This window comes from Daphnia carinata, chromosome 3, assembly GCF_022539665.2.
Source record: "Daphnia carinata strain CSIRO-1 chromosome 3, CSIRO_AGI_Dcar_HiC_V3, whole genome shotgun sequence".
Classification (NCBI taxonomy): Eukaryota; Metazoa; Arthropoda; class Branchiopoda; order Diplostraca; family Daphniidae; genus Daphnia; species Daphnia carinata.
Window position 1 is genome coordinate 9745412 of NC_081333.1, and position 19507 is coordinate 9764918.

A 19507-nucleotide genomic window follows, 5' to 3' on the forward strand; every position below is an offset into this window, starting at 1 on the left:
ATTTTCGTGGGAACCATTTGATTCGGTTTAGCCTAGTGTTGGAAAGCAGCACGTTGGATAAAAAGGGCAATTAGACTATCAGACAGAATGTTTAACCGAACGTTCTGGGCCCCCTGTATTTTTCCAATTGCGAAAAATGTGTAAGAAAAAGAATGTCATCGGTGGAACATTTGCGATGGCTTTGATACAGAACTTAAACTGTTAAACATTTTCTTGGATTACTGATGAATCTCCCAAAAACTCTTTTTAAAATTAAGAAGCAATTAGATGACAAACATTCTCTTGAAGTAATAAGTTTTATTACTTCGTGTGTAAATCAAAAAGAGAATATTTGCCAGTTTTGCATATAGCATTTCGTTAGGGAGTTATCTCTCCTTCTTCGTCTGCATAAGCGTAACTAGAACCAGTTTTGCGGCTAGGTACACTGGTAGTGTTGCCGATAACTTTCTTCTGATGATTCAATTGCGGGAAGAGATCTTTTGATTTTTCAAGAGCTTCTTTAGCTGCATTCATTTCCGCTTGTTGGATGCTATGCCCGGATGCACTCGCCAATCGAACTCCCCGAAAATAAACAGCAACGGAATAGACCCGCGTATTGGTGGGACCCTTGCATTCAATCACTTTGTAGACTGGAATGTCCGGCTCACCGCCATCCATTGTGCGCAACGTTAGACAGCATTGTTGAAGTTTTGATTTAGGGTCATTCCAGTCTTGATGAAGAATGAAATCTTGTAAACGAGGAAAAAAGCAGACCTGACAAAAGGTTTGACAATATTCCAATCCTTTGTCCACATATAGTGCACCCAAAAAGGCTTCCAGTAGATCGGCCCTGTCTTTTGTTTTAAGTTCCGCTTTTGGACTTGAATAGAGGGCATAATTGGTCATCCCTAAATCGTCACAAACAACTGCTTGTGTTCGATTATTAACAAGAGAACTTCGTAGCAAAGATAAATGTCCCTCGTGATGTTCCGGGAAGAATTTATAAAGATATTCTGATGCAATCAATTGGAGGACGGTGTCGCCTAGAAACTCCAATCGCTGGTTAGATCCTAGGGTGAGGTTGTTGAAACCAATGCTGCGGTCGGTGAACGCGCGTGCAAGAAGTCGAATATGAGTGAACTCTGTTCCAATTGACTCCTCAAATTCAACCATCTTTTGTAATAGTGGAAAGGAAGATATCCATTTACGATCACCTCCTAATTCTTGCTCTTGTAATGGGTGAGGTGGATAGTTAACCCAAACGTCCAAAAGGTCTTTTTCATCCATGAAGAGCGTGTTGGAAAATACTTTGTCAGCCACTGAAATTCCACCATCAAGGAAAAGTGCTCCCATGAGTGCTTCGAAACAATTGGCCATTGCGTGCCTCAGTTCCAAGTCGTGGCACAGGTCCGAGCCATGGGCATACAGCATAAATTGATCCAGCTGAAGGTTCTTTGGCTAACTGAGCAAGGTGTTGGTTCTGGACAATGGCTGCTCGATAGGTTGCCAAACCTCCCTCTTCTAAGTCAGGAAACATGTGATAAAGGTGAATGGAAGCTAAGAATTCGACCACAGCATCTCCGAGGAATTCTAATCTTTCATTGTGAGTGATGCTAGACTCCGTCTCCTGTTTTTTGCCAAGACTGTTTCGAACCAAGGCTTCCAGGTAACAACAATCAAATGTAAGTTTTAACTAATTTCAAATCGGGACATGATGTTGATCAAAGTATTGATTCCACGTTTTCGAGTGTTCATGTAATGAATACGTCTGTCACCATATTCTGGCTGACGGATGCCACAATTGGTCAATGAGTTGCGAGCATGATCCGGATTGGTGCCAAAGTTCTCTCGGTATGAGGGATGAGTAAGAGCAAGCTGTAGCAAATATCGGTTCTTAAAACGATATTTAATCCTTTCTTCAAGCACATCTAGTGACTTGTGGAAGCGCAAGTGACAAACTAGAACTGGAAGCAACATTCTGGGGAAAAAACAACGTCACCAAAAGAAAGGCCATTTTTTAAGTGGTTATTTTTTTCTAATATTCTAGGCACGAAAAGTTACCCGTGTTGAACAACGTCGCACATAATTCCAGTACGATAGAATCCCTGACTAGAGACGGCCACCGTTACATCACGTTTCATATTATTTTGAAGTCGCATTTCCTGAAGCCTGTTTTCTTTTGCTTCCAATTTACGCTTGTCTTCAAACGAGGGCTTTGGCATATTAGCCAACAGGTGTCTAAATTTTACGTAGTCCCGCCATGCCTTTTGATACTCGGGATTACCAGCGTAACTCAACTGAGGCGGCCGTATACCAAAATGAACGATCTCCGGGTAGCTAATGACATCAGCTCGTAGTTGGTCGCGATCAAGTTGGTCTACTCTTAATGAACAAGGTTTGGCTCCTGGTTTCGTGACAATCATTCCTTTTGTAAAATCTGCCATATTTTGCCATTCATGCTAGGAATAGAATTTAGAATTTTAAAACACGTAAAACGAATAATTTAGGTCACAGTGAGTCAGCTTATATGGTTCGGTAAGGAAATCATTTTTAAAATTGCACCTGAGGTAATTTGAGCTGGTAACCCAACTCCGTGTCATCTACCACAGGTACGTTTTGTTGAAACAGATACATTAGTACTTGGTTCATCGACAACATCTCCTTGCCATGATCGGGCAAGTCTCTTACAAAACGAGGAAGGATGTGAAACTGTGGACAACCATTGACATCCCCGGCTGCGTGAAGGTTAAAATCGACTAATTCAAGTAACTCGTGAAACAAATATTGACTAAATAACTCCAGTTCCTCAATTGTAAAATTATCCGGGACTTTTTCTTTGATGTAGACAATCCTGTAATAATGTATAAAATGTCAATTTTAGGTACGAATATTTATGTTAGAATTACGACATTACGTATACTCGATGTTAAAACGAATGACTTTGCAGGTAGGTACTTTGTTAAGTGGATAATGGGACAAAAGCGAGAAACCTTCAAAAATAAACTCGTGTCCATCGTGATGAATAACCGTCGGTCGTTTTAAGAGGAAATTCGTTGGTGGGGAAATTGTAACTCGATAGTGATGTAAAATGTTCCCATTATTCGAGTTACGGTCACAAATCATGGCTGACGATTCTCCTGCGTAAATTCCATGTCGGATGCCAGTTCGACGTGCTTTAAAGCTAAATGGAGATTGTGTTTAGTCTTTTACAAGAAAAGATAAAGCTGAAACTAAACTATTCTTAATTTTTCTTTACCTGCAGCGACATAGCGGACCGTCATTCATTTCACCAGGGTCATTATACCACAGCTCAGGATGAAGTCGAGCCGGATGCTGTTTTTTTCTTTCCAACTCTTGGAGAACCAAATCGACTTCATCCTCTTCTTCTGACGATGAATCGGAGGTACTTGAATCAGACTCACAAGTCATTTTGGCTTTCTCTTTACAAGGCCCACCGCAGTGTGAACCGTGTTTCCTAGTCTTGCGAGAAGGATAGTCAAATTTGGGTTGCATCGTCCGCGCTTCGTCTCCACGTTTAAGAAGGTCATTATTAAACTGATTAATGGTAATCTTCAATTTATCAGTGCCATGCATCAACCGAGGGTTCGCCACATCGCGGGTGTAGTAGAGATCGGCAGGTGCACATCTAGTCCATATTTTTCTCTCATTTTCCATGATTTCTTCAGGAGTTATGCTAGAATACTGATCTGGCTCAGTGATATGTTCCTCTTCGTAAGTAGAATATTGAGACGTCTTTCTATGCTCAGACCTTCCAGTAGCCAAAGAACTCGATCGCGGTACTGCTGGCTTTTCACTTGCTCTACTGGACGGTGGCCTTTTTGACACTGGCTTGTGGCCTGAATATGGTCCTTGGTGTCTCGAAATCAATGGTTGTGTAGCATGACTCTGCCCAGGGTTCCAAGCTGGTACATGTTGCTGTAGTGGAAGATATTGACCAGTTGGATAGTGGTTGACTTGAGAATAGCTTGGAGTAAAGGAATCAGGCATTGGTGGATAACTTGACTGTAGTGCGTGTGGGGCAAGTGCAAAAGGTGGTGGCTGCTGGAATTCACATCCTAACGGCAGAGATGGAGGTGGGATATTCATTTCATGGAAAGAAGGTGGAGGAAAATTATAGTGCATGGTAGGAAGGAAATGGTTGGGCTGACTGTAGTGATATCCATTATTAAATGGATATGAAGGCTGCTGATTTGTGTTGTGGTCACCCATCTATAGCAATAGTTAATGAAAATTTAAAGCCAAATCAAAACCATATTGAAGTACTGAACAGATGGTTGTAGACTCGAAAACTGCTGCTTCTCTTTTTCATTTTCAAAATTCTATCGTATGTTTGCTTATTTACGACCCCATAACTCAACCATAATAAAGTGAATTTTTATCCCTTTTTAAATTTACTTCTGCAAACTATTATTAATAGAATGTGAAACTAACTGTAATGGTAAATCAATTTTATTTTTTTTACATCTGTTATATTTAAATGCTTTCGGGACAGATTAGGCAAAACTTACAGCTTCCGGATAATTTGCTTTATGGGCTTTCTAGCATCTTTACAAAAATAAAAAACAAACTTTCAATTCAACGGAGATTGTTTGGTTACAGTTGTCACTAAGACACGTTTGTTTATGATTAATAAGTGGGAATTGACATTCTACAGAATGTGGCTACTAAATTTCAATTTGGTTGCGAATTTCCCCTCCTCTATTACTAACGTCGGCTTTGTACTGCCATCTAGGGACAAAAATCTTAGGATAGATGTCGTGGAAAATTTCGCCTGCATGCATTTGAAGTTATGTACTCACTTCGGTTTGTCATCAAGTTAATCTAAGACGTAGGTTATTTGTTATCGTGTATCAGCTATCAGCCATACTCGTGTTTGTTCTTAGTAATTACTAACTGTGGTGTCTTGCTTACAGTATGATCAATTATATCAGTGGATTTGACATGGCCCTTGTGATTTTTTCTTCGAAATAAATCACCGTCCTACATGAATCTCTCCAAAAGAAACTTCGTGGGAGCAGTACATTTCATTCTTGACTAATCTATACTTGGACCCTCATCGATGTCCTATCTTATCTCTTAAAATCCCAGGTGACATAGAATGTAATCGCATCGCGAGTTGGGACGCATTCCTCCCAAACTAACTTTATGAGGCTGTCATAGATTTTATACTAAAGAATCCACTTAGACCCCGACAAGTTTGCCGCACAAACTGCCAAGCTGAATGATTCGTTAAAGCATTAATTGCATAGGAAACATAAAAAAATGTAATATGTACAAGAAAGATCTCCGTGCAAGGAATTTGTATTTGCATTGAAAGTAAGGAAAAATAATGTGTTTTGATATTTTCTCTTATGCGTGCAAGTTTTAAATTCTTTTTCCGTCCATGACTGACCCATAGCCATTTTGTCTTATTTCTTTTGGGTTTTTTTCGTAAAGCCAACTACAATGAAATAGATGTTTTCTAAGTAACGTTCAATTTCGTTAAAAAGAAAGAGACAAAATATTTAAAAACCGTTTCAAAATGTTTTACTATGGCGACGTTCACGTGCAATAGCCTTTTCCCTTTGTTCTTCCTATGAGAGGTGAATCGAGTTCACGCAATTGTTTCGACAGTTTCTTTTGTCCCTCTCGTAAATTACAAATTCGATAGCCCCGGTCGTTCAGAATGGCTATGTATCAAATATTCTACAATTTCAAGTAAAATTTGATTCATGAATCCATGGAATATGGCCAAAATATATGAAATTAAAGTTTAGACTGCGTTTCCCCTTGTCGTGATGAATCATCAGTTTGTTAGAGGATTAATGTCAAGTGTTATGCGCCTTAGAAAGCATCTTGTTATACCGTTGGACACATTTAGCTCAGAGATAAACTTTATGAAGCGGCGCAACAATCCTAAAAAGCTATTGAACCCTTCAAAAAACCGTTCCCCTTTTCTTCTCCGTAGTCTAAACCTTAAAAAGGAAAAGAATCTGACTATTGAAGGATGCTTGCGCGCTGTGTTGTAAAACTGGAATTTCCCGAAAATCAGCAGACCCAGCAGTCTCCTTCTTGCATGATAGATTCTTTTTTGTGAATAGTGAAAACTGCCAAACCATCTTACACTTCGGCTTCTCGCCTGATGAGAAGAGTGTTCGCTGTCGAACCATTATTCGTATTAACGTCAAATCCAAAGGAAGAAAGGGAAGGGAGTCCTGTGATTTCTTCCAGCAGGTGAAAATTAGCCAACATTTTGTGATAAAAATTTTTCTAGAGTGGCCATATTTTTCCGGATTAGAAGGCCTTAACAAAGAAAAATGTGAGTAGTGTTTTGGTAATTTTGTTCAGAGCACGTCATTGGTTATCCGTAAGCTATCGTCACGAACTGCGATTAGCTCGTAGTTTTATGGTGATGCATATAAGGCCGGCTCTTTCTTCCGTTAGCAAGTGAACATTCCTTTGTAAGTTTTTGGCTTGGGTGGCTAGGAATATTCTTTCATTTTACATTAAACTTAATAGTGGTGTTTCTGGTTTTACATATTAAACAGTGAAATTACAACACTTTTTTCTTTAAATATTCCAGTGATATTTCTTTTACAAGTGCAAGACAACAAATAATCCTGTTCATTGGAAATGGCTGTAAACCTAGTCAAGTACAAGGATGAAATGCTTAAAGCCTGGAAAGAAGTTGTTGACGACAAAAATCCAACAGATTGGGCCCTATTTAGTTATGATGGACAGTCCTACGATTTGAAGCTTGCCAGTAAAGGAGGTAATATTATTTACTTTATTTTATTTATTTTTTTGCATTCATCTTTTGATCCGTTATTGATAGACTAGATGCATGTTCCATTATTACCATGTAAACTTAATTTTTCATTATTCTATTATAACTGTATGTAGATGGAGGGATTACAGAACTTGCTGAGGACTTAAACAGTTGTAAAATAATGTATGCATTCTGCAGGGTCAAAGACCCTAAAACCAGTCTTCCAAAATATGTCCTTATCAACTGGGTAATTCCTTTTCAATCACCGTGTATAACAATCACCATTCTAAACTGCCTATTTTTAAGCAAGGTGAGAGTGCACCTGGTATTCGCAAGGGAACTTGCACCAATCATTTGGGAGCAATTCAAAAGTTTTTCAAAGGAATTCACGTAACGGTAAACGCACGAACGGAAGACGAGGTCGATGAAGAAGCTATAACAGATAAAGTGGCCAAATCTACGGGGTCTATTTACAATTTTAGTCGTTTGGAATCCCGGGAGGATGAACCAACTGGCCCTGTTGTAAGTTTACCGCAATTCTCTTTGTTTAATGAAACCCGACGAATTTATTTGATTTTGTTTAGGGTACTATTTACAAGAGGGTCAATCCCACTCAAGAGATAGACGCAAAAGCCAGAGATAGTTTTTGGGCGCAAGAAGAAGAAGAAGAGAAGAAACGTCAAATGGAAGAGCAGCGACGTAAAGAAGAGGAATCTAAGCGTCGCGAGGAAGAATTAAAGAAAAGAGAGGTTGAACATCCTTCAGTTTTTGTTTCTAAATTTCACATCTAAGTAATTCACATTCTAGATGGAGGGTAGCCGTGCCAGGGAAAATCAGGTGTTGGCAAGAATGCGAAGCATTTCCGAGCTTCGTCAAGCAGAAGAAAAAGCTAATATTACTTCGGCAGAAGCTGAGAAAGCTAAATGGGCCAAACAAAAGCAGGATGACGATAAAGATGACGAGGAGCGACGGATGCGTAGTGAGATACTTCGTCGGCAAAGAAATAACGAAGCCCAGTCACTCATTAAGCAACGTAGCATCGATGCAAAAGCCATTTTTGAACAAAATACTTCAGCTGGTCAACTGTCAATATCAAGGAGAAGCAGCAGTTCAAACATGTCCTCCCCAAGTCCCACCCCGAGTGCCCCGAGCAAAGTTGGTGCTAAATGGCCACCGTCTCCGAGCTCTGTATCGCCGTCTCCTGCATCTCCAACTCAAGCATCGCCGATCCCTACCGTTGTTCGGCAAACTTCGATTCAAACCAACTTTTATGCGAACAATTCTTCCAATGGGCACTCCTCTTCTGTATCGTCGCCACCGCCAATGAAAAGCGATTGGATTCCTGACTCCCCCACCCCAGCTGCGATTGTTCCACCTGCCCCTGAATTCGCTGATCCACCTCCCGAGTTACCCTCATCACCTCCGCCAACCGAACAACTAGAAACTACCCTTTCACCTGTTGCAGCTATGCCTAACGATGCCAACGAACAAGACTATGAGGATGTAAACTATGAAGAGGAACAAAATTGGGAAACGCAACCAATAGAGGACGTGAGGGAAACCCAAATGGACAATGTGGTCGAGACTGAAATTAGTAGTTTTGGTATTAGAGCACGCGCACTTTATGATTATCAAGCAGGTAATTCCGTGATAAATTATATGTCCTTTTTTTATTTACCTTAGCCACCCGCATTCCTCCTTATGACTAGGTGAACCAGGAGAAATATCTTTTGATCCTGGAGATATCATAACTAATATTGATCAAATTGACGAAGGTAAATGCTCTTCAAGGTTTTAAATTTGTATTTCATAATTAAAGCCATTGTACGGTGTAGGATGGTGGCAAGGAATCGGTCCAGACGGAACCTACGGGCTGTTCCCAGCCAATTATGTCGAATTGATTGAATGAATCAAACATGATTAGCATATCAATACTTTATATTGATTTTGATTTTGATCCCCAAAGTATCCTACAATTGGATCGGCACAAAACAAACTTCTGAAACTGGAACATTCTCTATCCATCTTATACATGGTTAACATTCACAAACATTTCCGCGCTGTTTAACATAGCAAAACCTAATCGTGTTTTTGAATTTTACTTGCTTTTTAAATGTTTACTTACACAAAAAGCTCAACTAATTACGAATGCCTGGATTTACCATCCATTTCCATCTTTTTCATCCATTATTAAAATGAGCAAACTGTGCAATACAAGGTTCACAAAATCGAAAAACTTAGGTTCGTTCCAGGTTCTGTCGCATAAATAAAAAATACTTGGTTCATCTGTTTTTTTTTAGTTTTTGCTGTCTCACTACTGACCCGGATTTCCAGTGTGCATCAGCAGTCCTTCCTTATTTGTTTTTTATAGTAAACTACTTTTCGGTAGTTGTTCCCTTTTTTTAAAACTTGGCGCCATCGAAGACGCCGCCTTTTGAGATGATGGTGCTTATACCCGGTTTACCCAGCAACACTTACTTTGTACCTAGCTTGTAAAATATACCCAAATCGTCCGAAATCGAATACTTTTTGTGAAGGCTTACGGGTTACACCACGTATAGCAAACCGGGGCGAAGCTCTCTACCTGCAACAAGTAGTCACACGTTCCAAGCCGCTAGGGGGTACTAGTAAACGATTTTAAAAAGCGTCTGCCACATGTATAGTGTAGGATGTTTTTATGACAGGTTTTTTATAAATTACTGGAAGATACTTCTTAATAGATCTTTCAGGTTTCATTCGCGTTGAAGCTTCTATCGACAATGTGAAAAACAGAAAACAAAAGTATAGGTTGTCGAAATCAAAAAAATTTTAACGATGGAGAATGAGCCTGGACACTCTGGCATTCGTCAGTGCGCTGTATGTGGAAAATATTCTTCTCGAAGTGATTTTAAAGAGAACTCGTGTCCCCGCTGTTGGAAATGGTTTTTGTTTAATTGTGATGAATATTTTCACAAAGACAACAAGAACATTTGTTCTAACAACTGTGAGATGGTAGGAATGCTGTTATCTTGCAATTCCTGCCGTTTAAAAAAATTTTTGGAAACAACCAAGTATAGATGTGGACAAAGACAATGTCTTTCATGTGGATGTAGAACAATTATTAATGATAAAAATCCTCAATGCAGCTGTTGCCGTGTACTAACAAAAATAAAATGCACCTGTAACATTAGCACAATACCATGTTCTTGGTGTGTTAACAAATCTTCAAGCAAGAACAACAACAATGTAAATGTGGAGTCTTTGGTTGTTAATGGAAAGAAATCACTTGAATTACCATCATCCCAAGCTTTGTTGCCTAACTTCACAACAGGGCCTAGCATGTTTGGATACAGGTCCAAGTTACCAGTCATTGAATGGACCGAACACTGTGATACAGCACCACAGACAACAATACATATTGATTTGAGTCTCCTCCCTGAAAACCTGCAAGCAAAGGCCAAGTTACAGGTGCTTGGAAACTGCTATGTGAGGATTCGGGATTTATCGTCAATCGTGCAGAAGAGCAAAAAAGAACAAGAGAAACGGAAAGGGAAAAAACGCTCGAGAAGTGGCAGCCTTACAAGAAACGAGGAAATCTTTGCAAATGCAAGGATTTCAAGTCAAGGAAATCATGGGAAATTACACAAACAAAAAGCAAGTAAAGATCGTGATTCTCCAGATTACAGCGTAAGAAATGTTAGTGACACACGATTAATTCTTCGTCTTGGAATGGAACGCCATGATGCAGATGCTGAATCTCATGTTGAAGCTTCTCATTACATCGAATCTTGCTCAACTAACAGGGAAAAGTCTGCGTTTCCAAGAAAGAACCATCAAGTAAAAACCAAGTTTCCAGTAGATCGAAATAATTTTGCAGCTGGTCAAGGATCAAAATCTGATGCCAAGATCAATGGCGATTCGTCTGAGCGAACGGTTGTCGACAAAGCCTCACAGACTGAACCATTACCTGAGATCGAGTGCCTTCAACGTCGAATTACCGAGCTTGAATTGATCATCGCAGCATCCCGTTCATGTCTTACGCCTTCGCCGCTTGGTGCACTTGCGCCAGAAAAGTACCAATGATAATTTGCTTTTATTGTTTAATTATGCAAAAATTAATTTTAACGTTCCGTTTATTTCCACTGTCTTAGAAGTTCCATTGATCCAACAATGACATTGTCAACCCCACCGAATTCCGATTCCGGTTCAAACACAAGGAATGAAACCCCTGTAAAGTCACCGTGTGTTTTGGTTAATCGCCTGACAAACGATGTTTTAAAACATTACGGCATCAATCGAAATTCATCGGTATCGCCTACGGAAGAGCCACGACCAAAGAAACGACCTCGTCTAAATTCAGTTGATGCTGAGCATCGTTCCTTCAGGAAGTCAGATAAAAAAAATGGTGGAACTAAAAAAGTGTTTGAGTTGTTTGGTAATGACAGCGAAGAAGATATTCCTGCATCGAAAGATGATGTAGGAACAAATAAGTCACAGCCATTTGATTTCGACGGACTTGATTACGATGACGAAGATAAGGAATCACCACCAAGCAAAAATTGCAATGATGAAAGCCAACAAATGAATAAACGTGAAAAGACCAGCGAAATGGATCGTCATGATAAGTCTTCAAAAGGCGAAAAAAAAGAGAAAAACTCCGAAAAGGATAAACGCAAGGAGAAGGAGCGGAAGAAAAAAGAAAACCAAAAATCAAAAACTAGTGGCATTCCTAAACCTTCGAAAGCGTTAAAGGAAAAAGGGCAAAAGGAAACAACCAAATCTCAAAAAAATCAAACGGCTATAGTGAACTCGAACAAGTTCCGAATCCCCAAATTAACAGCTCCAGCAACCGTCGGTTTGCCATCTTTATTGCAAAAGAATCTTGATCTAGCATTAAAAACTCCCACATCATCGTTATTGGAAGAAGGGATGTCGTCTCTTACGCCAGAACCAGAACCCGTCAAGAACTCAGTTGTGAAATCGAACGAGCTTCCTCAGGTTACATCTAACATAGAAAATACCATTGAACCCCTCGTATCAACTTCCTCCTTTGAACTGACTGGCAAAGTAGCTCCTCCAATTCTCTGTATTGTGCCGAAAAATCGGAATAACAAATCCGTAAATTTTTCCGAGCAGCTTGCGACAATTCGAAGTATAAGCCCGCGTACTCAGTTACACGATCATGAGCAAGTTCCTGATGATTCGTCCCGTGAAAACTACATTCCCACTATACTTCAAGATCTTCATTACGTTCCGAAATCGTCCCCGAGGGAGCCCGTCAAAGGAATTAGGCCATTGTAAATTTCCATTTTTTTATACAAGATATTATGCAAATTTTATTTCCGCTAATAATTTTCTATTATTTCTTTTTACTCTTTGTCGTCATAGCCATCCACCTGTACGCAAGATCGACGACGAAAAGCATAAATCGCTTCCTCAAGAGCGAGGAGGAAGGCGGTTTATCTACTCAAGTTCAAGTTCGAGCAATTCATCTGATACCGAGTCGTCAGAAGACGAATCAAAAGAGGAAAATGAATCTATTTTCTACTATGAGAAATCAACGAGCCAAACTTCCGCGTTAACTGCTACAATATGCCCCATGGAGAACCAACCAATAAGCAACGGCACTTCTGCTATCCAACAAAATGGGAGTGTCCTTGGTATGAGTTACATTGGACAGGAAACTATTGAACGAGCATGTTTGTCGACCACTGGATCTATTGCATCAGATACTCTGAGTACCAAAGCTCAACGCGCACTAAGAACAAATGGTCTGATTGAAACAGAGGATACAACGAGAAATATTAGCCGTGCATCAGAATCTGAAGAGAATGCACAAATCAAGAGTCCGGAAAGGTCACATCTTTCATCTTTGGAGGATTCTCCGTCTCCACGGCGCCCCACTCCGGAACCAGTCCCGCATGTTTCAACTCCTCCCAAAAGAGTGGATGGTAAGAAATTCTTCTACAATTTATTTTATTTATTTATTTATTTTTATTATTATTTTTTTACATTATCTAAAAGCACAAGATTCAGAAGAAGATGACTCCGAAGATGGGGATGTACTGGACCTTGGACTTGACGATGAAGAAATTTTTGATTACGGCTACAATGAAGATGAGCAGTTACACGAACCGCCACCTTTAAAACTCCCTGCCAATAAAATTATCAATAAGTCGACCGGGATACTATGTAAAAAAGATGTTCAACCAACATCGCCGAACACTGCGACAACATCGAACAGAACGAACGTACCTGCAGTTGAAGTAAAACCTTCAGCAATTCTCACAAGCACTCCACCTACAACGTCGCACCCCCTACCTCCTCGAGGTAAACTAAGAAAATGGCCCCTTACTTTGGATTTTAAAAACTCACGCTTTAGCATTTTTAGATGAGCAACCGAACAGCCGCGGATTATGTTACTCATTTATTCGCACAGGGAAGTGTGCAGTAAGCGATCATGCAAAAAAAAAATGTGATTACAACCATTGTTTAGATTCCATTTTGGATCATATCCAATATTTGTGCAACAAAAAAGGAAATTTTATTCAAACGGCTTCCAGATTGGTTTTTGCAATGACAAATGTTGAATCACCTCTAAACAAATGTCTATTCGAACCTGTCGGATCGCAAATTGTCAACACCGTTATTCACGCCTTCTTGAAGGTAAGAGCCTCTTCAGTTGCATAAAACCTTTTGACTTCAATTTTCTGATTTTATGACAAAGGAAAATCGCCCAGAACAACTACCTTTTGCTTTGGAAATGCTGAACGACCCCAAACTGCCATTAGTTACAGAATTCATAGACCAAATCATCAAACAAATACAGATTTCTCCGCTGCCCATTGCGAAAAAACTATTAACTCTGTACGACCGCTGTGAGTTCAACAACGTAAAGGTATTTTCTTTCATAATAAAAATTTTTTTTACCGTTCAATAAAAAAAAAAAATATTAATTTTGCCGGTTTTCCTCTCTATCCAGATTTCGCTCCATTCCTTCAATAAAATCATTGCGATGCTGGTGTATTACAAAATGAGAGGATGGGATTTTCTATGCAGAGTGGTTGAATTTGCAATGATGCATTACCCGCAATCTTACCATCCTACGAATGAAGTATTCTTGAAATATTTCTTAAATTACATCATTTTAAATTGCATGATTTGAATATCCCTCTAGGTGTTGGACTTCTTATTTTCTGCGGCACTCGACCAGGCAAAACTTGAACGAGTGTGTCATTTATTTAGGGATATTGGGTCACAGGCCCTTGTAACATTAGGACCACAACGACGTGACGAAGTGCTCAATAGGCTCAGAGATTTTGGCTTAGTGGACTGGTACGATAGATACAGTGGGATTGTACGCCGTCCGATAGGCAATGAAATGTAAAAATTACTTTGATTACGTCTTTTTATTACGAATGCTTACTGTAAATCGGGCAATCTATGACATTTTCGTTTTATCAATTATAGGCATTCACAGTTTGTTGCGCCACAATATGCGCCTAACGGATTGATCAACCAGTCTTCCCACGATCCTACGCTACCACTGCACAGGGCTCAGCCTTCGATGCCTCAAACGACTCCGTTTCAGCCTCCATCCAGGCCACTTTTACATACTGATCGGCCACAGATACCGAATTTGCCACCAACAGGGCATCATCGACCTTCAAGTCTTGCCGTGCAACCGGCGGTCGTACATCGAGCTCCGCCTCCTAGCATACCACCTGTAGGGTTGTATCAGCAACAGCCTCGGCCAATTCGGGTAGGCCACCCTGTTGTCAACGCACCTCATCCATCAGCACCTGCTGCGTATGCTGTACGAAATCACCCGGAAACTTTACACAGGCCAACATCTAACTGGACTGCTGCAACGCCATCGGGATCACACGTGCCTTCCATCCCCCTATCACCGACTCGTGCCGTTCCATTGCCTGAAACGTAATACCCCAATAACTTTATTACTTCTTAACAAACTACTGGATTGTTTGATTTTCCGCTTGCAGAAAGCAAGCTCCACCGTTCATTCCATTAGAAGTGCCGAAACCATCCCAGTCGCTTGCTCTTAATCTGTTCGAACCGGAGTCGCCCGAAGTAGAGCCTGTTTTCACCGAAGATAGTGAGCCAGAAGAAGGGCCCAATGTCGTTGTTGAGCCTTCTTATGGAACAGAAGATGAACTGTTGGCAGAGTTCAAGAAAAGCAATTTCGATGCCGTCACTAGATTGTTTCTGCAGTACTATTCTGGAAGAAAGAGCTGCCAGATGCTCACAAATCTCGTGCGTATAATGAAAACAAATCCTTTATATTCGCCCGAAGAAAACCAAAAATTATCCCCGGGGGATATTTTCATCCACATTATAAGGCGTGCGTGCGAAAATGGTACTGGAAGTGGCAATTGTTTACATCATTCAGAGCTGATTTTTTGTTTTCGTTTTGACTCTATTAGCTTATTTTGGGTATTCAGGTGGTGCTACAACACTCGAACATCGACACCAACAAGCATTATCGGATCTCAGTTATTTCGTTCTCGTTCACTCTATGGAAATCTTCAATACCAGTGACGAAGATGAAAAAATAACTCAACGTGAAAATGTAAAACAATTTGTAAAGATGGTGCGCCTCTTTGAACTATCTTGTGAAGATTCCATAAACGATCCGGAACTACTCCTTTTTCTCGCTGAGTGCTTTGTGCAAGTGGATTATACAAAAGAAGAAGAAGAAGATTTCTTTGAAGTTACCGCAGATGATATTTGGCGCTCCATAAATTTTGCAATAGGTCAGTAGGATAAATCACTGTTCCTCTTTCCAATTCGCATAACATTAGACCTTTTCTTAAGATTTTCACAAAGTTGTTGCAAAAATGCCCGTCAACGGGTTCAGCCCTAATTTGGTCGCCAAAGATCTAGCGCTTTCGACGGCTATATTGCAAGTAATCCACAGCCTAAGAGAAATCGATGAATTTGAACCCTTTGTGAACGGGATATTAGGGGCCATGAGTGATTACCAAGATGCATCTCTGAAAAATAAATCTCGTAAGTGTTTCTTGCTTTCTACAGTAATGGAGCGTATGCATGCGTTCGCCATTTGCGCTATGTATTAATTGTGGTTTTTTCTTATGTGCTAGGTTTTAAGGCAATACTTCCATGTGCATAGCCAATGCATCAAGTGCGAGCCATGGCTATCCTTAATACCAATTAATAAATACTCGGATAAGTTCCATTTGGTACTCTCTATCTTTCCGTTAATTTTTCAACTTTCGTGTTTGAAGTAATCTGCCAAACGTGGCTGGGAGCGTTCGCAACAAATCTACTTCTTTCACATGTCTTTATCACGATGCCACTACTTGTCACCATTCTCACGTGTCATAAGTCAAAAGCGTATTTCGCCGGATCTGATTTCTTATAAATGACGTTCATTTTGTCAAGCCAAGATATAGTTCGTTTGTAAACACAGAATTATGCAATACATTTTTTCTTGTTTTCAATAACTTTTTTCATCGAATCTCTTTTACCCATTTAAGAAATAGGGGGAAAAGATCTGAAAGCAAACTACGAAAATGAACAATTGGAAGTATTTTACCCGGAACTCCGAGAGCGATGAAGCCAGGAGGAAGTAACAAAACTAAAAAGTATGATTGGCCTCCAGAGGGCTACGGTCGGCAGTTTTATAGCAGCGGCTTTTCGTAGTACTGGCAACTGTTTCTGGAATAGTCTTCTGTACCTTTTCCTAACGTTCTCTCTCAGTTACATCACCACGTGTTTTGTCGGACAGTAAGCCGGGATCTCTGCGTATTCGAACGTTAAATTTTCATCGACAAAATGCTACAAGCCGCAAGATTGTGTACCCGTCCTCTTAAGGATTGTACAGTTCTCGCATCCGATGTATTTCAAAGGCGTGGAATTACACATTTTTGTCAAAAGGTAAGCGGCAAACCCTTAACCTTAATGAAATAAGTGTTGTATTAATATAAAGATTTTTCTGTGTTCTGTGTGGCTTAGATGAAATAGTTGATAACATTCACATTGTTTTTCAATTTTCTAAATTGTTATTTTTATCACAATTTCTTATTTGTAGAACAATTCACGTTCCCTGTGGGAGTTGCAGAGAAGGTTTAAATCAGATGGAGTTAAAGGCCCTGTAATTGGAATAGATTTGGGAACAACAAATTCTTGTGTTGCAATAATGGAAGGCAAGACTCCTAAAGTGATTGAAAATGCTGAAGGCTCAAGAACCACACCATCTGTCATTGCTTTCACAAAAGGTGTGTTACATCATCTCACTGGCGGTACTCCTCAGATGCCTTAATATTGTAATCATTATGATAGATGGTGAACGCCTAGCTGGAATGCCTGCAAAGAGACAAGCTGTTACCAATGCTCAAAACACTCTATATGCCACTAAACGTCTGATTGGTCGTAAATTTGAAGATCCTGAAGTGAAGAAAGACATGTAAGCCCAATTTTTGATTTCTTCATTTCTTTCTTTTTTTTTTATTCATAGGTTAATGAGTAATAACCTGTTAGGTTGTTTAGTGAAAGTCAGTAAATTTAAGATGTATGTCTATTTGTATACAGGAAAACTGTTTCGTACAAAATTGTCCGTGCTTCCAACGGCGACGCGTGGGTAGAGGCTCAAGGAAAACTATACTCCCCTTCCCAAATCGGAGCCTTCGTCCTTACAAAGATGAAAGAAACCGCAGAAGCTTACTTAGGTACACCCGTCAAGAATGCAGTCGTTACCGTTCCAGCCTATTTCAATGATTCCCAACGACAGGTTAGACGATACTTGGTGTTTCTTGAGCCAACTTTTCATGTTTTTATTCCAACCGTTTATTTAGGCAACAAAAGATGCTGGGCAAATCTCTGGCCTCAACGTTTTGCGTGTCATCAACGAGCCAACTGCTGCTGCTTTAGCTTATGGCATGGACAAGTCAGAAGATAAAATCATTGCCGTGTATGACTTGGGTGGAGGAACTTTCGATATTTCCATTTTGGAAATTCAGAAAGGTGTGTTTGAAGTAAAGTCAACAAATGGAGACACTTTCTTGGGTGGAGAAGACTTCGACAATGCACTTGTGAATTTCCTTGTTAGCGAGTTCAAGCGTGATCAGGGACTCGATATCACCAAAGATCCCATGGCAATGCAACGAGTAAAAGAGGCAGCCGAAAAAGCCAAAATTGAGTTGTCATCGTCCTCGCAAACCGATATCAATTTGCCGTACCTAACTATGGACGCATCCGGACCTAAGCATATGAACCTGAAGATGTCGCGTTCCAAACTGGAGAGCTTGGTTGGGGACTTGATCAAACGTACCGTCGGCCCATGTCAGAAAGCGTTGAAAGACGCTGAAGTCAGCAAAAACGAAATTGGTGATGTTCTTCTTGTCGGAGGCATGTCTCGTATGCCAAAAGTTCAAGAAACCGTCAAAGGTAAACGCATTTTACTTGTTCGCTTTATGCTGAAAAATCTTCCGTTTGTTTATTGATTTTCATTGTTGTTTTTTTTTATCGTGTCTGTAACAGATATCTTCGGCCGTGTTCCGAGCAAAGCAGTCAACCCAGACGAAGCCGTCGCTGTTGGCGCAGCAATCCAAGGCGGAGTACTTGCTGGTGGCGTTACCGACATCCTTCTCCTTGACGTTACCCCATTGAGTTTAGGCATTGAGACGTTGGGAGGAGTTTTCACGAAACTTATTCAACGTAACACGACCATTCCCACAAAAAAATCTCAAGTTTTTAGCACAGCTGCCGACGGACAGACTCAAGTGGAAATCAAGGTTCATCAAGGTGAACGTGAGATGGCAGCGGACAACAAGATTCTCGGACAGTTTTCTCTCATTGGAATCCCTCCCGCTCCTCGTGGTGTCCCTCAAATCGAAGTCACATTCGATATTGACGCGAACGGTATCGTCCACGTTTCAGCGCGTGACAAAGGTACCGGCAAAGAGCAGCAAATTGTTATTCAATCAAGCGGCGGTTTGTCGAAAGATGAAATCGAAAATATGGTACGCAACGCCGAACAATTCGCCAAGGAAGATCAGATCAAACGCGATCGCGTCGAAGCTGTGAATCATGCCGAAGGTATCGTTCACGACACAGAGTCCAAGATGGAAGAATTTAAAGAACAACTCCCGGCAGAAGAATGCTCGAAGCTCCGCGAGCAAATTTCGGCAGTTAGAGATATGTTGGTAAACAAAGATTCAAAAACACCTGAAGAGATCAAGAAGACGACAAATGACCTCCAACAAGCATCTTTAAAACTTTTCGAGATGGCATACAAGAAAATGGCTGCAGATCGCGAAAGCAGCGGTGGAAGTAGCAACAGTGGTGACAGCACAGGGAGTAGCGACAAGAAAGAAGAAAAACAATAGGGTTGTATGTTTACAAAATAATTGAACTTGCGTGTTACAATAAACAGTTAAACTTGTATGTCTTAAATGGCTACTGTTTGGCGGAATTTGTCTGTATCGCCCAACACGTTGATCATTTGGCATCAGGATAAGAGGGTCTTCACAAGTGCTCATTCTTTCGGTTAGGGCTTCGACCTGTCTACCCATTCGTTAACTGTGACCAGCCTACTGGCGCGAAGCCGGAAAAACACATTTAACGTGTGTCATGCCAGTACATTTCGGTATCAAGCTGGTCACGAGTAACCCATGGGTAGACCGAGGATGAACCTTACTTTCAGTGTTGTTTCCTTCGTTCCAATGGTGATTTGTTTGCTTATTTGTGGCCATCGTCGAGCACTTGTGTTTAATATCGTCTTTTCCAACATGTAACCAA

At 40.4% G+C, this 19507-nt stretch overlaps 5 protein-coding genes across 11 annotated transcripts in view; 3 read left to right on the forward strand and 2 right to left on the reverse strand.

Annotated features, from left to right (window-relative positions):
- Window positions 1–102: 102 nt before the first annotated feature.
- Window positions 103–4650, reverse strand: LOC130685212 (ribonuclease 3-like). The gene is given in 8 exon segments (XM_059494422.1): window positions 103–1428; window positions 1430–1622; window positions 1685–1957; window positions 2041–2438; window positions 2542–2830; window positions 2894–3160; window positions 3236–4209; window positions 4509–4650. Coding segments are annotated over 7 exon segments (3465 nt in total). The 5' UTR covers window positions 4509–4650; the 3' UTR covers window positions 103–357.
- Window positions 4651–6138: 1488 nt separating this feature from the next.
- LOC130685303 (drebrin-like protein B) lies at window positions 6139–8968 on the forward strand. 4 transcript variants are annotated; one of them, XM_059494324.1, is made up of 9 exons: window positions 6197–6213; window positions 6328–6440; window positions 6563–6751; window positions 6883–6995; window positions 7055–7270; window positions 7333–7497; window positions 7556–8387; window positions 8458–8523; window positions 8584–8968. In XM_059494324.1, exons 3-9 carry the CDS (start codon window positions 6613–6615, stop codon window positions 8655–8657), a joined length of 1605 nt encoding a protein of 534 aa, XP_059350307.1. In that variant the 5' UTR covers window positions 6197–6213; window positions 6328–6440; window positions 6563–6612; the 3' UTR covers window positions 8658–8968. The 4 variants fall into 4 exon arrangements, with proteins under 4 accessions (XP_057364572.1, XP_059350307.1, XP_059350308.1 ...); XM_057508589.2 differs by lacking the exon at window positions 6328–6440 and having other exon boundaries at window positions 6139–6298; XM_059494325.1 differs by lacking the exon at window positions 6328–6440.
- A 427-nt stretch (window positions 8969–9395) lies between these two features.
- LOC130685209 (uncharacterized) lies at window positions 9396–16213 on the forward strand. Of its 4 annotated transcripts, XM_059494410.1 has the most exons (14): window positions 9396–10800; window positions 10879–11794; window positions 11864–12024; window positions 12116–12678; window positions 12752–13057; window positions 13110–13393; window positions 13455–13625; window positions 13710–13841; window positions 13905–14110; window positions 14198–14665; window positions 14731–15104; window positions 15172–15501; window positions 15563–15757; window positions 15850–16213. In XM_059494410.1, the coding sequence occupies exons 1-14, from the start codon at window positions 9563–9565 to the stop codon at window positions 15876–15878; spliced, it is 5373 nt and encodes a 1790-aa protein (XP_059350393.1). In that variant the 5' UTR covers window positions 9396–9562; the 3' UTR covers window positions 15879–16213. The 4 variants fall into 4 exon arrangements, with proteins under 4 accessions (XP_059350393.1, XP_057364437.1, XP_057364439.1 ...); XM_057508454.2 differs by having other exon boundaries at window positions 10879–12024; XM_057508456.2 differs by having other exon boundaries at window positions 10879–12024; window positions 15190–15501.
- The window catches only part of LOC130685458 (pleckstrin homology domain-containing family G member 5-like), a 123549-nt gene continuing 118112 nt past the window's right edge, over window positions 14071–19507 (reverse strand). Inside the window, exon 27 of the mRNA XM_059494412.1 lies at window positions 14071–14083. The gene's annotated coding sequence lies outside the window, so the exon portion shown is untranslated. The remainder of the gene's footprint in view (window positions 14084–19507) is intronic.
- LOC130685241 (stress-70 protein, mitochondrial-like) lies at window positions 16436–19151 on the forward strand. The gene is made up of 6 exons (XM_057508505.2): window positions 16436–16645; window positions 16800–16986; window positions 17051–17174; window positions 17300–17498; window positions 17563–18154; window positions 18248–19151. Exons 1-6 carry the CDS (start codon window positions 16544–16546, stop codon window positions 19093–19095), a joined length of 2052 nt encoding a protein of 683 aa, XP_057364488.1. The 5' UTR covers window positions 16436–16543; the 3' UTR covers window positions 19096–19151.

Bases quoted from the DNA above. Each gene is read 5' to 3' on its own strand.
- LOC130685303 (XM_057508589.2), top strand. From the start codon at position 6,613: ATGGCTGTAAACCTAGTCAAGTACAAGGATGAAATGCTTAAAGCCTGG. The intron at 8,388-8,457 runs GTAATTCCGTGA...CCTTATGACTAG, and splicing joins ACTTTATGATTATCAAGCAG to GTGAACCAGGAGAAATATCT. The intron at 8,524-8,583 runs GTAAATGCTCTT...TGTACGGTGTAG, and splicing joins TATTGATCAAATTGACGAAG to GATGGTGGCAAGGAATCGGT.
- LOC130685209 (XM_057508454.2), top strand. From the start codon at position 9,563: ATGGAGAATGAGCCTGGACACTCTGGCATTCGTCAGTGCGCTGTATGT. The intron at 10,801-10,878 runs GTACCAATGATA...CCACTGTCTTAG, and splicing joins GGTGCACTTGCGCCAGAAAA to AAGTTCCATTGATCCAACAA. The intron at 13,626-13,709 runs GTATTTTCTTTC...CTCTCTATCCAG, and splicing joins GTGAGTTCAACAACGTAAAG to ATTTCGCTCCATTCCTTCAA.
- LOC130685241 (XM_057508505.2), top strand. From the start codon at position 16,544: ATGCTACAAGCCGCAAGATTGTGTACCCGTCCTCTTAAGGATTGTACA. The intron at 17,175-17,299 runs GTAAGCCCAATT...ATTTGTATACAG, and splicing joins CCTGAAGTGAAGAAAGACAT to GAAAACTGTTTCGTACAAAA. The intron at 18,155-18,247 runs GTAAACGCATTT...TGTCTGTAACAG, and splicing joins AGTTCAAGAAACCGTCAAAG to ATATCTTCGGCCGTGTTCCG.